General features: G+C 41.5%; 1 protein-coding gene across 3 annotated transcripts; it reads left to right on the forward strand.

Moving 5' to 3' along the window:
• Window positions 1-475: 475 nt before the first annotated feature.
• ydjc (YdjC chitooligosaccharide deacetylase homolog) lies at window positions 476-9,833 on the forward strand. Of its 3 annotated transcripts, none has more exons than XM_055224397.1 (7): window positions 476-574; window positions 809-984; window positions 2,115-2,290; window positions 4,370-4,526; window positions 4,849-4,948; window positions 6,473-6,650; window positions 7,701-9,833. In XM_055224397.1, exons 3-7 carry the CDS (start codon window positions 2,127-2,129, stop codon window positions 8,023-8,025), a joined length of 924 nt encoding a protein of 307 aa, XP_055080372.1. In that variant the 5' UTR covers window positions 476-574; window positions 809-984; window positions 2,115-2,126; the 3' UTR covers window positions 8,026-9,833. The 3 variants fall into 3 exon arrangements, with proteins under 3 accessions (XP_055080372.1, XP_033829185.1, XP_055080371.1); XM_055224396.1 differs by lacking the exon at window positions 809-984 and adding an exon at window positions 985-1,076 and having other exon boundaries at window positions 505-574; window positions 7,701-9,826; XM_033973294.2 differs by lacking the exon at window positions 809-984.
• The last annotated feature ends 2,535 nt before the right edge of the window (window positions 9,834-12,368 follow it).

Raw genomic sequence — 12,368 nt, forward strand, 5'->3', positions numbered from 1 at the left:
GCGGGGTTGCCAGAACGTTGCCCTTTTATGATAATAAAATTGAATCGATCAGACCTATAAGTCACATCATTACTGGTTACAAGTCCAACTTGCAACAAGTTTGAGGGTGGTGGTGTCATACCCAGATTGTTTGATTTAGTTTTTATTAATTTGCCTATGACATGAAACACAAATGTAGGCCTCATTACAAAATATCATACACTAAAAAACTCGTTTTGATTATTGATTTTCTTTTCTTTTTTCAGCAAGAAGCAATAACTCACACTTGTTGCCTATTTTAATGATCACCTCACAAAGCAAACAACACATGAAAATCATCTCCCGAGTTACTTGCTCATAAATGACACATTCTCATTGATCTTTCCAGACTTATCACTGCAGGCATGTAGTTACACAGTAAATGCAGTAGGTGGCAGCACAGATCTTTCACGTTGGTGTGTAGTCCCCCCCATTCAAACCGAATAAGAAGCTCCTCGCACACTTCCTATGATCCAGGTCTGATCCAGGTCTACAGACATCAGGACGTCCCCGGTGTGCGCCCTCCCAGAGCGCACACGGAGGCGCAGAGACATGGGTAAGCGCTCGCCTTTCCTCTGGCTCTCGGACATATGGCAGCGAGCTGTAGTGTGATCAACTGATTATTTTTTTTTTAGCCCGAGAGTCCGCGAAAACTTAAGTAAAATAGGTGGCAGATAAGCTAGCCATATCCGAGTCAATCCTCCTGTCGGCGCGTAACGTATGCGCAGCGTGTAAAATGTAAATGATCATAAACGTTTGTGTCAGTCATCAGGCTGTTGTTTTCACACAGAGGCCTGACAAAAGTTACAGTAAGACCCAACCCCACTTGAAGACAGTCTGCTCCCAGTCTCACCTGACGCGTATTGACGTTTCCAGCTGCTCCCAGTCCCACTGGCGTGTACCTACTTAATCCACACTTTTGGGACAGTGGATCTGAATGTCTGCATGTCGGACTGTATTTTTCAGGTGAGCTGAGCATAATCACAGTAACAGTTTAGCAGTAAACAGTTGGGAAAGCTGTGTGTACGTGCCCGTGGAGGTTAAAGCGCGTATAACAGGTTAGACTACTCATTTCACTCAAACGTAGTATAGCATTAATATTACGTAATCTTGCCCAGTTTTTGCTATTGTTTTCATTTTGGGGAAGTCAACAATCTTACTTACTGGTTGGATGTAGCCAGCAGATATGAAGACATAAATAAATTATAATAAATTATGAAAATTACCTCTGGGTATCTACCAACTAGTTCTTCTCTCAAACAGAAAACACTCTGTTCCACCTTGTGACTTCATGTGTAATACAGGATGTGTACCACAACCACCTTCACTAGAATTATTTGAATTATTTTAACCCTAGTATTTGGGCATTTCTCAAAGGTAAAAGGCAGCTACCACTACATGACATCACATGGTGGAACAGAGCATTTTGAGCTTTGCAGATGTAGACAGGATAATAATAAAGGGTTACTTAAACGTGTGAATGAAACAAAACACAACACCAGGTGTGTTTTTGAGGAGGTAACAGCATTATAACATGCCTAACAGTCACTCCATGAGAGACTGTACCAACACCGGCGTCAGCTCCTCTGGACCCCAGTCCGGCGTACATCTCCATCTCAAAGACACTAACCAGTCCTTTGAAGATAGTGAGGTACAGATCTTATGCAGAGAAAAGAAATGGTGTGAGAGGGGAGTTAAAGAACCAATTTTTGTCAGGAAAGACACTTCTTCCTTAAACAAAAATGAGGCCCTGAAACATAATCTCTCACTGATCTACAACTCTATCCTCAGACTGAAAACAAAGAGAACAACAGCATGGTTGTTTAAGATGAAACTGGAGACAATAGCTGTTTACAGTTTCGGTGTAGTTAGCTCCTCCCTTCAGATAGATATAAGGCAGTGGCCACCAGCAATCTGACCAGAACTGAAGAAGCAGCTTAGATGAGCTGCCAAACGTCTTCACTCCTACAACGATTTGTCCAGTTGACAGATTTAATTTCATCTTTTGCAATATTGATTGAGCTTGAAAAATTATTGTTCTTTCTATCATATATTGAACGATAAGTCAATCTAGTATTTATCATGACGTATTGCAGTGAGGAGCCACGATGCCTCAGTCCAGGATGCAGTTGGTGGTGACGGGAGATGACTTTGGGTATTGCCCACGGAGGAATCAGGGGCTGGTGGAATGCTTCCTGTCCGGGGGCATTACCACAGTGTCCCTGCTGGTCAACGGCTCTGCTGCCCAAGAGGCCGCCGAGCTGGCCAAGAGGTCAGTGCACACTTGAGTCTACAGGGAGTCTCAGCTCAATAAACAAAAAAAGTAGCTCAGTTGGTAGAGCGTTTGTCCACTGATCTAAAGGTTGGCGGTTCAAATCCTGCTCTCGACATAAACATCATTAGTTGAGCGGTCCACTAATCCATAGGTTGGCGGTGCGATTCTAACTCACACAGATGAATGCTGTTGTTGTGTCCTTGGGCAAGACACTTAACTGCGTACACTGGTGTGTGAATGGGTGAGTGGTTCCTTGTTGCTTTGAGTGCCTTGAAGGTAGAAAAGCGCTATAGAAAAATGTGACCTGTGTGACATGTGACCATTTACCATGATGTAAAGTAGAGTAGACAGTAATTGTTTGTCAGACATTGTATATAACTGATAATCGCCAACAAAGATAATTCTGGTGATAAATAATTATATCACCACAATAGCAGAAAAAAAATTATTATCTATGATGATGTCTTCTATATCATTGTTATTTTCATTTGTAACAAAGTACAATAATATAACAGATGTTTAAATATGGAACCTATTCATAATAGTACATTTATAATAGTTCATATCCGTAACATTTTTAAACTGTTAGTAACTTTAACAATTATCATCATATAAACGTTAATCTCAAATCACCAAATTTTAATCTCTGAAGCTAAGCAGGGTTGGGCCTGGTTAGTACTTGGATGGGAGACTGGTAGGTGCCACAGTGGGGAAGCAGTGGATCTGGTGTGTGACTCCCATCAGTCTGCCCCAGGACAGCGGTGGCTGTGAGTGAAATGCAAAGCCACATTTGCAATATTTGTCACTTATTTACATGTCACTCATGGTAGCATCATGCATCTTTGGAAAGAGTCAGTTGATTGTCAATGATATGGAGTACCCGTACTTATTTAAAGCCAAGCAGTTTGAAGCAGCTCTATTCTACCACAAAATACACCACTCTAAACACTTTTTCTTTCTGTTTTGTTTAGGGTTGTTATAAGCAAATATATGTATTCCATGTAGTCCATGTATTAGTTGTTTGACAGTTTATAAAATACATTTGTCTGTGAGTTGATCTACGTTCTAGGGTTGTTTCCTCATCACAATCAGACCTGGAGTTGTGTTTCATTCACACCTGTTTAACACACAAACCCTTCATATTTAGGCTGAGTTCTTTTCTCAAACAGAAAACACTGTGTTGCACCTTGTTTTGTCATGCGGTAATACAGGAAGTATACCTCACCCACCTTCACTAGAATCATTTGGATGATTTCAGCCCTGGAATTGGCTCAAAGGTAAAAGGGAGCTGTTAACTCTAAAACTACCACTTCATGACATCACAAGGTGGAACTTTGGAGATGTAGACAGACTAATAACACAGGGTTACTCAAGCATGTGTGAATGACACAAAACCCAACTCAAGGTTTGTTTTTGAGGAGTTAACAGCATTCTAACATAGCTTAATGCTCACAAGAGTCAACTTTGCATAATGTAAGGCCATTAAGCAGCTTACAGACATCAGTACAATAGTTTTTAAATTGGTGATTGTCTCAAACATGTCCCCTTTTGTCCCTCTTTAGATTTTTTTACCAAGCAAGTGTCAGTGTGACTCCTCTACATCCTCTTGTCTTTACTGTTATGTGGATTAGTCCAAAAAAAAAGTTAACTTTTACGCTTCTCTTATTCTTACAATGATTTGACACATGGCTTCATGCCTCCTCCTCCTGCAGCTCTATTGCCTGTAGCTTTGGTCTTCCTCATATTCATAATTATTTCTTTGGATTTAAAACACTGACACAACATGAATGTGAACCAGTCCCATGGGTTTGGGCAGGTTTTATGGTGGATGCCCTTCCCATCAGAACCTACCACCGCTGTGAAAGAAGTGGGTATTGGGTAGTTTACATAAAAGGGGAGAAAGTAGATGTTTTACCATTCCACTGCAGTGCAGACATCTATGGCACTTAAAGCTAAGATACATACGTTTTTTGTGTTAAGAAAATCAAGCTTTAGTATCCAAATGTATTAGTAATTTCCAATATAGTAATGTGGTCTAATTCTTACAGTTTAAAACTATCCTATTTATGTGGTCAGACACAGCATCCCCATTGGGCTCCATGCCAACCTGTCGGAGGGCGTCCCCATGTGCCCCAACCTGCTGCAGTCCACCCTGGTGGACCACCGTGGACTCTTCCATGGAAAGATGGGCTTCCGGCGCTGCCTGGAAAGAGGGCAGCTGTGCCTCACACAGGTAGGACGCTCGGGACATGGCACAGTCCATTAGGATGTGGAATCTTGCATCAGCTATACCATTTAATCCAACCCAAATCTCAAAACACACACAATAGATCAAATCCTTCAGGTAAGGTAGTTAGCTCAAAATGTCTCAGGTATGGTACTGTAGTGCCCACTGCTTCTGGTGAGATGACCCACTGGATGGGTCAAATGCACACGACACATTTCCCTATAGATACAATAAAATATACTTTAGCCTTTATCAAATACTCTTCTAGACTTCCCTACCAGTTAGAATTGAGCAATCTGACAAAATAATGAATCAAGATTTTTTTCAGGTAGAGATGGAGCTGCGTGCTCAGGTTAGGCGCTTCACAGAACTGACTGGCCAGCGGCCACAGCACATGGATGGACACCAGCACGTGCACGTGCTGCCAGGTAACACACACACAAACAGACACACAGCATGTGCACATGCTACCGGGTAACACATACACACCAGCATATGCACCTGCTGCCAGGTAACTCTCATACACAAACACAGAAACACACACACCAGCATGTGCACGTGTTGCCAAGTAACACACAATAGTCAGTTTTAATACTTTTTTAAGCCCAGTTAAATTAGCTACTGCACATCAGGTTTGTCATATTGCTGTGTAAAGTTTTGTATCATGTCTTTTTATATTTATGGAGAATTGGTGTGCGGGAGCATGGATAATGTAGGCTTGTTGGCAGAGCATGAATCACAGATTCTTACAGCTAACTGTAAGAAGGGTTTGAATAGGGCCTGGGATAGATGGCAAAAATATTCAAACATGCATGGATGACATGGCTCCAAAAAGATTATTTTGCCTAATACCCCCTCTTTAACACATTTTGTTTTTATACAAAAAAAGAAAAAACACAAAAAGGTTCTTTCCTTCTTCACGTTAGTATTGACAATGCAAAAGTCTTTTAACCACTTACGCCACCTTTCCAAAGTCTCCTTCCTTCACCTCAAAAACATCGCCAAACTCCGCCCCTCCCTCTCACAGTCAGATGCTGAAAAACTCCATGCCTTTGTCTCCTCTAGGCTTGAGTATTGTAATGCCCTCCTCGTTGGGATCCCTGGCAGGAGCCTACAGAAGCTCCAGCACATCCAGAATTGTGCTGCCAGGATCCTGACGAGGAGGTGCAAATATGACCACATAACCCCTGTTCTCCACTCACTTCATTGGCTGCCTATCCAGTCTAGGATACACTACAAATTCTGTCTCCTCACCTACCAGTGCATCCATGGAACTGCCTCTGCCTATCTCACAGAGCTCCTCACCCCACATACGACCTCACTCATCGACCTCACGATCTTCGCTCATCCACCACTCACTGCCTCCACCAGCCTAGGACCAGACTCTCCACTATGGGAGACAGGGCCTTTCAGGCTGCTGCCCCTCGATTGTGGAATGCCCTCCCAGAGTCTCTGAGGGCACCACAAAGTGTCGAGGCCTTTAAAAAAGGCCTTAAGACATTCTTGTTTAAAAAAGTCTTATCAAGTTTTATGACTTTTTAACTTGTTTTTTACTGCTATTAATTATTTTAATGTCTGCAAATGTAAATTAAATTGTAATGTCTTTTTATATGTTTATTACTTTCTATGATTTATAATGTTTTTTATGTTTCTTCTGTGTCTGTAGCACTCTGAGATTTCTCTGAAATGTAAAGTGCAATATAAATAAAATTTATTATTATTATTATGTATATGTATTTATTTTTTCTGGCTTCTCAACTCTAACCTTGTTTAATCATGATTGTCACTATAATTTAAATGCGAATAGGATCAGATATAAGACCAGTAAACAAAAGCCTAAACACATTTGATCTGCTTTAATCTGTAGAGTAGTATGATATGCCTATGTCCCAAATTGAAGCTCTAAACTAAACCAGTGTGACAGTGTGGTGACTCTGTTGCTCTATGTGCAGGAGTGCGGCAGGTCTTTGCTCAGGTCTTGTCTGACTTGAGTATCCCGTTCACTAGAGTGCCAGTGGAACCTGGTCTCCACAGCTGCCCGTGGCTCCAGGCTCCTCTGAGAACCTTCTACAGACAAGTGGAGCAGGACGCTCTGGACTCCATCCCTGTCTTCAGGAAATACTCACTCAGGTGAACATGCGCAGCTCTCATAGTCTTCTTTTTTACAGGATTTTATAGCTTACATCCAACATGTTGCTTTATACTAATGTTTTGACACCAAGATGGCCTAAGATTCACTCATGCAAATCTACTGTCTAAATGAATCTGTTTCAGGCACTGGCACATTACTACTACATCCAGAGTGAGAATGTGTGAAGAGTACAGACATGACAATGTCATGTCTGTCTGTCTGTGTATATATATATATATATATATATATATATATATATATATATATATATATATATATATATATATATATATATATATATATATATATATATATATATATATATATATATATATATATATATATATATATATTCATTTAGTATAAAAATATGTGAAGACTTTTCAATGAAAATAAGTTATACATGCATAAATTGGACTGTTACATTCCCCTATATGGTTTTACTTTGCTGCTTTGCTCATTTTATTTTTGTAACGCCCAAAATCACAACAACAGTTGACTCGAAGGGCGTTCATGTTTTGGTTGATGGGGGAAACCAGAGTACCCGGAGGAAACCCATCCAGACATGGGGAGAAACATGCAAAACTCCACACAGAAAGGCCTAGGCGACCCGGGGATCGAACCAAACCTTCTTGCTGTGAGGCATGAGTGTTGCCACTCAGCCACCGTGCTACCTACACACAAAAACGAAACAAAAAAAACAAAACAACCAAAAAAAAAAGCTGATTGGGTGTGCAGTAGTTTAATTAGCGGCATAGAGGCTTAGAGAATGCACGCTGATTGTGTTGTGATAGTGCTCTGAAGAGGGAGTGACTTGGGGGGGGGGGACTTAGAGCATAAAAAAAATGATAGTGAAACTTGTAACATGTTAATACGTTGTTTTTGGTGAATATAGCATTTTCAAACCAAGAAAAGGTAACATAGTGATCTAAATACACTATGTGTTACAGTTAATACCTCATAGAAGTAAAACAGCCCGTCTTTAACCTGTGAACATACAGATGCTACACGCCACAGTCTGTTTGATTTGAATGACCTCTTCTTCATAGGTGGCCCGATGTGTACCTGGGCCTGACCACTATGGGCCAGAACATGTCTGTGTCCAGTTTGCAGAGGGCGCTGTCCCACGCCCTGTCCACAGAGTCCTCTGATGGCACACCCACAGAGCACCTGCTGAGCGCCGAGCTGATGGTGCACCCCGGGTACCCCAGTCTGCCCGGGGAGGGAGGCTGTGGGGAGGGGCCTGATGACTTTTCCCAGTCCCCAGAGCGACAACACGAGCTCCAGGTCCTCACAGACCCCTCCCTGAGCACCCTGTACCGGAGCCAGGGGGTCCAACTCAGCTGCTTCAGAGAACTGCACACAAGTACATGAGACATACACACAACTAGGGGGCACAGACGAGCCGAAACTGTTACTCTACTTTAAAGGGCCCATATTTTGCTGTTCTTTTGTCTACGCTTTAATGCTTTTTCTTCAAAAAACAAAAACATGTCTAGAGTTGTGTTTTATTTCATTTACACATGTATAGCACACAAACCCTGCACATTTAGGCTAAGTTCTTCTCTCAAACAGAACATCACTGTTCCACCTTGTGATGTCATGTGGTAATACAGGAAGTGCTCCACTGTGTTTTAACTCCATACACCTTCACTAGAATCATTTGGATAATTTCATTCTTGGAATTGCCAGTCTATACTGAACAAAAGGTAAAAGGAGCTGTTAACTTGAAAACTACCACTTCATGACATCACACGGTGGATCAGAGCATTTTGAGCTTTAGAGATGTAGACAGACTAATAATAAAGGGTTACTTAAACATGTGCGGATGAAAAAAAACACAAATCCAGGTATGTTTTTTATGAGGTGGCAGCATTATAACTTGGATTAAACCTCACAAGAGTCAGTTTTGCATAATATAGGACCTTTAAAGGAATACTCAAGTAATCAAGGAGAGGGGAAAAAATGGGGTGCAGTGGTGTTGTATTCATCTATGAGTCAAAAGGTTGTTTGTTCAAATCCTGCCTGAGCACTTGCAGAGTTCTATTTGATCCCTACTAACCATAGGGATTCATAGAACCCTAGTTACATTTGTAACTTTTGTAATGGGCTGGTTTGGACCGGACATCCAGTGTAAAAATAAACCAAACACCCAACCTTATGACTGGTTGTATTTGACAAGCCCTGCTGAAAAACGTTAGTTAAAAGTATTGATAAAGTTAAAGGATGTTTTCTTTGTACTTGAGAATTATTACTTGAAAGTAACACCATCCTTTTATGGTTTTGGCTAGTACCTCCTCTGGATTTGTTAAACACAAGGATGATTTTATTTACCAGCACTTTTACCTGTTTTACCTGTTCTTACCTGTTTTACCTCTTTTGTCTGTGCTAGGTCTTTCTGTGATCCTATTTCTGATTGAAATGAACAATTGCATGTAGATCTTTCCAATGGGACACATCAGGGATGTTTGTATTTGCATTATTCTACACACACTGTATGTTTAGGTCTTTATTTGTAGTTTGAGTTTTACACTGTCTGTGTGGAGAGGACATCCAGCTAATGTCTGTGTTGTTTATTTGTGTTTTTCAGCTGAAGACATTTTAACATGAAGTTTAAAGTTTATGAAAAACAAAATGGTGGCAGGAATATTTTTCTGTATTGATATTTTCATAAATGAGTCATGACATTGACAAAAGTGAATTCTCTAATGTTGAGCTGGTTGTTCACACCTGCTGTGCCTTTATGAAGAGCTTGGATCTTTTTCTGTAGTTAACATTATATTATTTACTTTATTGTTGCTCATTTGAATGTGTTCTGCATTCACAACATCCAGTATGTTAATGAATTCACATTAAAACTAATACACCGCTATTCTAAACTGCCCTCCACCTCAGTTTTAAATTAAACTAGGCCTTTTAGACTTGAACAATCGTAAGTGAAGTAGCAAGCTCTAAATGTATTTAATACCAAGAAAATCCTTCATAAAAACATATTATGGTTTGACTATGATCAAACACCTGGGAAATGCTGAGAGGATGGTGCCTGTGTGTGAACTGTAAAAGCCATAATGAGAAGATTGCATTGTCTACCTCTCAGGGGGGGTCATTTATTTTCTCAAATGTTCTGCAGGTTTTTAAACTTTCAGTGCAGAGAATGTTCTTAATAAAACTATTCTGATTTGAAAATGCATTTGTATGTTATTTAAGATTTTCATTTCAATACACATCAAGAAATGCTTAGGCTTTTTACTTTTTTACTTTTTGTTGCTGCTCTTAACCGATTCAAATAGGACAATTGACATTTTATGGTGATTGTCGTAGTAGTTGTAGTAGTAGTTTACGTAACAACAGTTGTTGTTTTTTCAGCCATTTACTTTGCTGCTTAAAAGTTTTATAAATGCAAGTATTTGAGTGCCTGAATGAATGATGTAAGTGTCATGCACTCAGTGCCCATAAGGATGACACTCTCAGCATAAAGATTTCTGTCATAGATACACAATATCCAACATAACAGTCACAAGTAAATCACACCCTCTCAGGATACAGAGTCTCAAAGTCCAGACCTTTTCCACAAAGGCTTCTACACAAAACATTTCATTTTCAAATAACCAATACAACATTTGGCCTTCAGACAGCCAAAACAGGTCAGGATGTTTCTCTTGAATAATCTCTTACAAAATAGTTCTTAAATCATTACACAGTGGACAATAAAACATGAAATCACACAAAAGTCACACACAGTACATAACCTGTCCTCCTCTGGGACTCCTGTAATGTGCCCCACTGCCACCTTTAGGGGGTGCACTCCTGCTCTGTGCAGTACTCCGTCCACAAGCTTACGTCACCCATGCTCCCACACGACAATTCTCCATAAATATACAGAGAATGTGAAACAAAACTTGAAACTTGAAACAACTTGACAAAGCTGATTGGGTTCAATTCATTTTATTTTTGTAACGCCCAAAATCACAACAACAGTTGTCTCGAAGGGCGTTCATGTTTTGGTTGATGGGGGAAACCAGAGTACCCGGAGGAAACTCATCCAGACACGGGGAGAAACATGCAAAACTCCACACAGAAAGGCCTAGGCGACCCGGGGATCGAACCAAACCTTCTTGCTGTGAGGCATGAGTGTTGCCACTCAGCCACCGTGCTACCTACACACAAAAACGAAAAAAAAAAAAAAAAAAAAAAAAGCTGATTGGGTGTGCAGTAGTTTAATTAGCAGCATAGAGGCTTAGAGAATGCACGCTGATTGTGTTGTGATAGTGCTCTGAAGAGGGAGTGACTTGGGGGGGGGGGGGGGCAAAGGTAGGGGAGACTTAGAGCATCAAAAAATGATAGTGAAACTTGTAACATGTTAATACGTTGTTTTTGGTGAATATAGCTTTTTCAAACCAAGAAAAGGTAACATAGTGATCTAAATACACTATGTGTTACAGTTAATACCTCATAGAAGTAAAACAGCCCGTCTTTAACCTGTGAACATACAGATGCTACACGCCACAGTCTGTTTGATTTGAATGACCTGGGCCTGACCACTATGGGCCAGAACATGTCTGTGTCCAGTCTGCAGAGGGCGCTGTCCCACGCCCTGTCCACAGAGTCCTCTGATGGCACACCCACAGAGCACCTGCTGAGCGCCGAGCTGATGGTGCACCCCGGGTACCCCAGTCTGCCCGGGGAGGGAGGCTGTGGGGAGGGGCCTGATGACTTTTCCCAGTCCCCAGAGCGACAACACGAGCTTTTGACATTTTATGGTAATTGCCGTAGTAGTTGTAGTAGTAGTTTACGTAACAACAGTTGTTGTTGTTTCAGCCATTTGTTCATGCTTCACTTTAGCACGTTTCAGTGAATCGTAACGTTCACATTGTAGAATTTATAGATGTCAAAATCTCAAATGGTGGGCAAGGACATTATCGTTGAGAAAATAAATATTTTGGCCCAGTAATCAAGTTTAATCAGGACATAAACCACAATGCATCTGCATTTTGACACTTCAGACAGCTCCACTTTATTATAAAGACTGGAAAGTTAAATACTCCTGTTAAAGTAACTGACTAGATTTTTAAATTTGTACTTGACTTGAATTCAAGCCATTACACAAGCATAGTTACAGAGTACAGTACATCATCACAACCACTAATTGGTGTACGAACCGTCTGACACAAACTGCACCTCACCTTTGGTGAGACTGTGACTCACTGACATGTATTATGTAATTTCACATATAATGGAATGAAGACAGTCTAAAGCCATACTCTGGAATTTTGTGGAACTATTGTTTACATGAGTTAATTTAAGTGTAACGCTATGAAAGTTTTCAAATGTTTGTGCCAAATTTCCACAGCCGCTGAAATTTGAAGATAAAAAGAACAAGGCCAGTTACGTCGCCCGGACTGGCGTTACCGGGGCCCCACCCTGGAGCCAGGCCTGGGGTGGGTGCTCGGCAGCGAGCGCCTGGTGGCCGGGCCTTTCCCCACGGGGCCTGGTCGGGCCCAGCCCGAAGGAACGACGTGGGGCCGTCCTCCCGTGGACCCACCACCTGCGGGAGGAGCCATGCGGGGCGGGTGCAGAGAGATCCGGGCGGCAGTCGAAGGCGGGGACCTCGACGACCGGATCTCTGGACATGGAGACTAGCTCTGGGGACGTGGAATGTCACCTCGCTGGGGGGGAAGGAGCCTGAGCTTGTGCGGGAGGTTGAGCGTTACCGGCTA

Source organism: Periophthalmus magnuspinnatus, chromosome 9 (genome assembly GCF_009829125.3).
Source record: "Periophthalmus magnuspinnatus isolate fPerMag1 chromosome 9, fPerMag1.2.pri, whole genome shotgun sequence".
Lineage (NCBI taxonomy): Eukaryota > Metazoa > Chordata > Actinopteri > Gobiiformes > Gobiidae > Periophthalmus > Periophthalmus magnuspinnatus.

Bases quoted from the DNA above. Each gene is read 5' to 3' on its own strand.
- ydjc (XM_055224397.1), top strand. From the start codon at position 2,127: ATGCCTCAGTCCAGGATGCAGTTGGTGGTGACGGGAGATGACTTTGGG. The intron at 2,291-4,369 runs GTCAGTGCACAC...TTATGTGGTCAG, and splicing joins GCCGCCGAGCTGGCCAAGAG to ACACAGCATCCCCATTGGGC. The intron at 4,527-4,848 runs GTAGGACGCTCG...GATTTTTTTCAG, and splicing joins GGCAGCTGTGCCTCACACAG to GTAGAGATGGAGCTGCGTGC.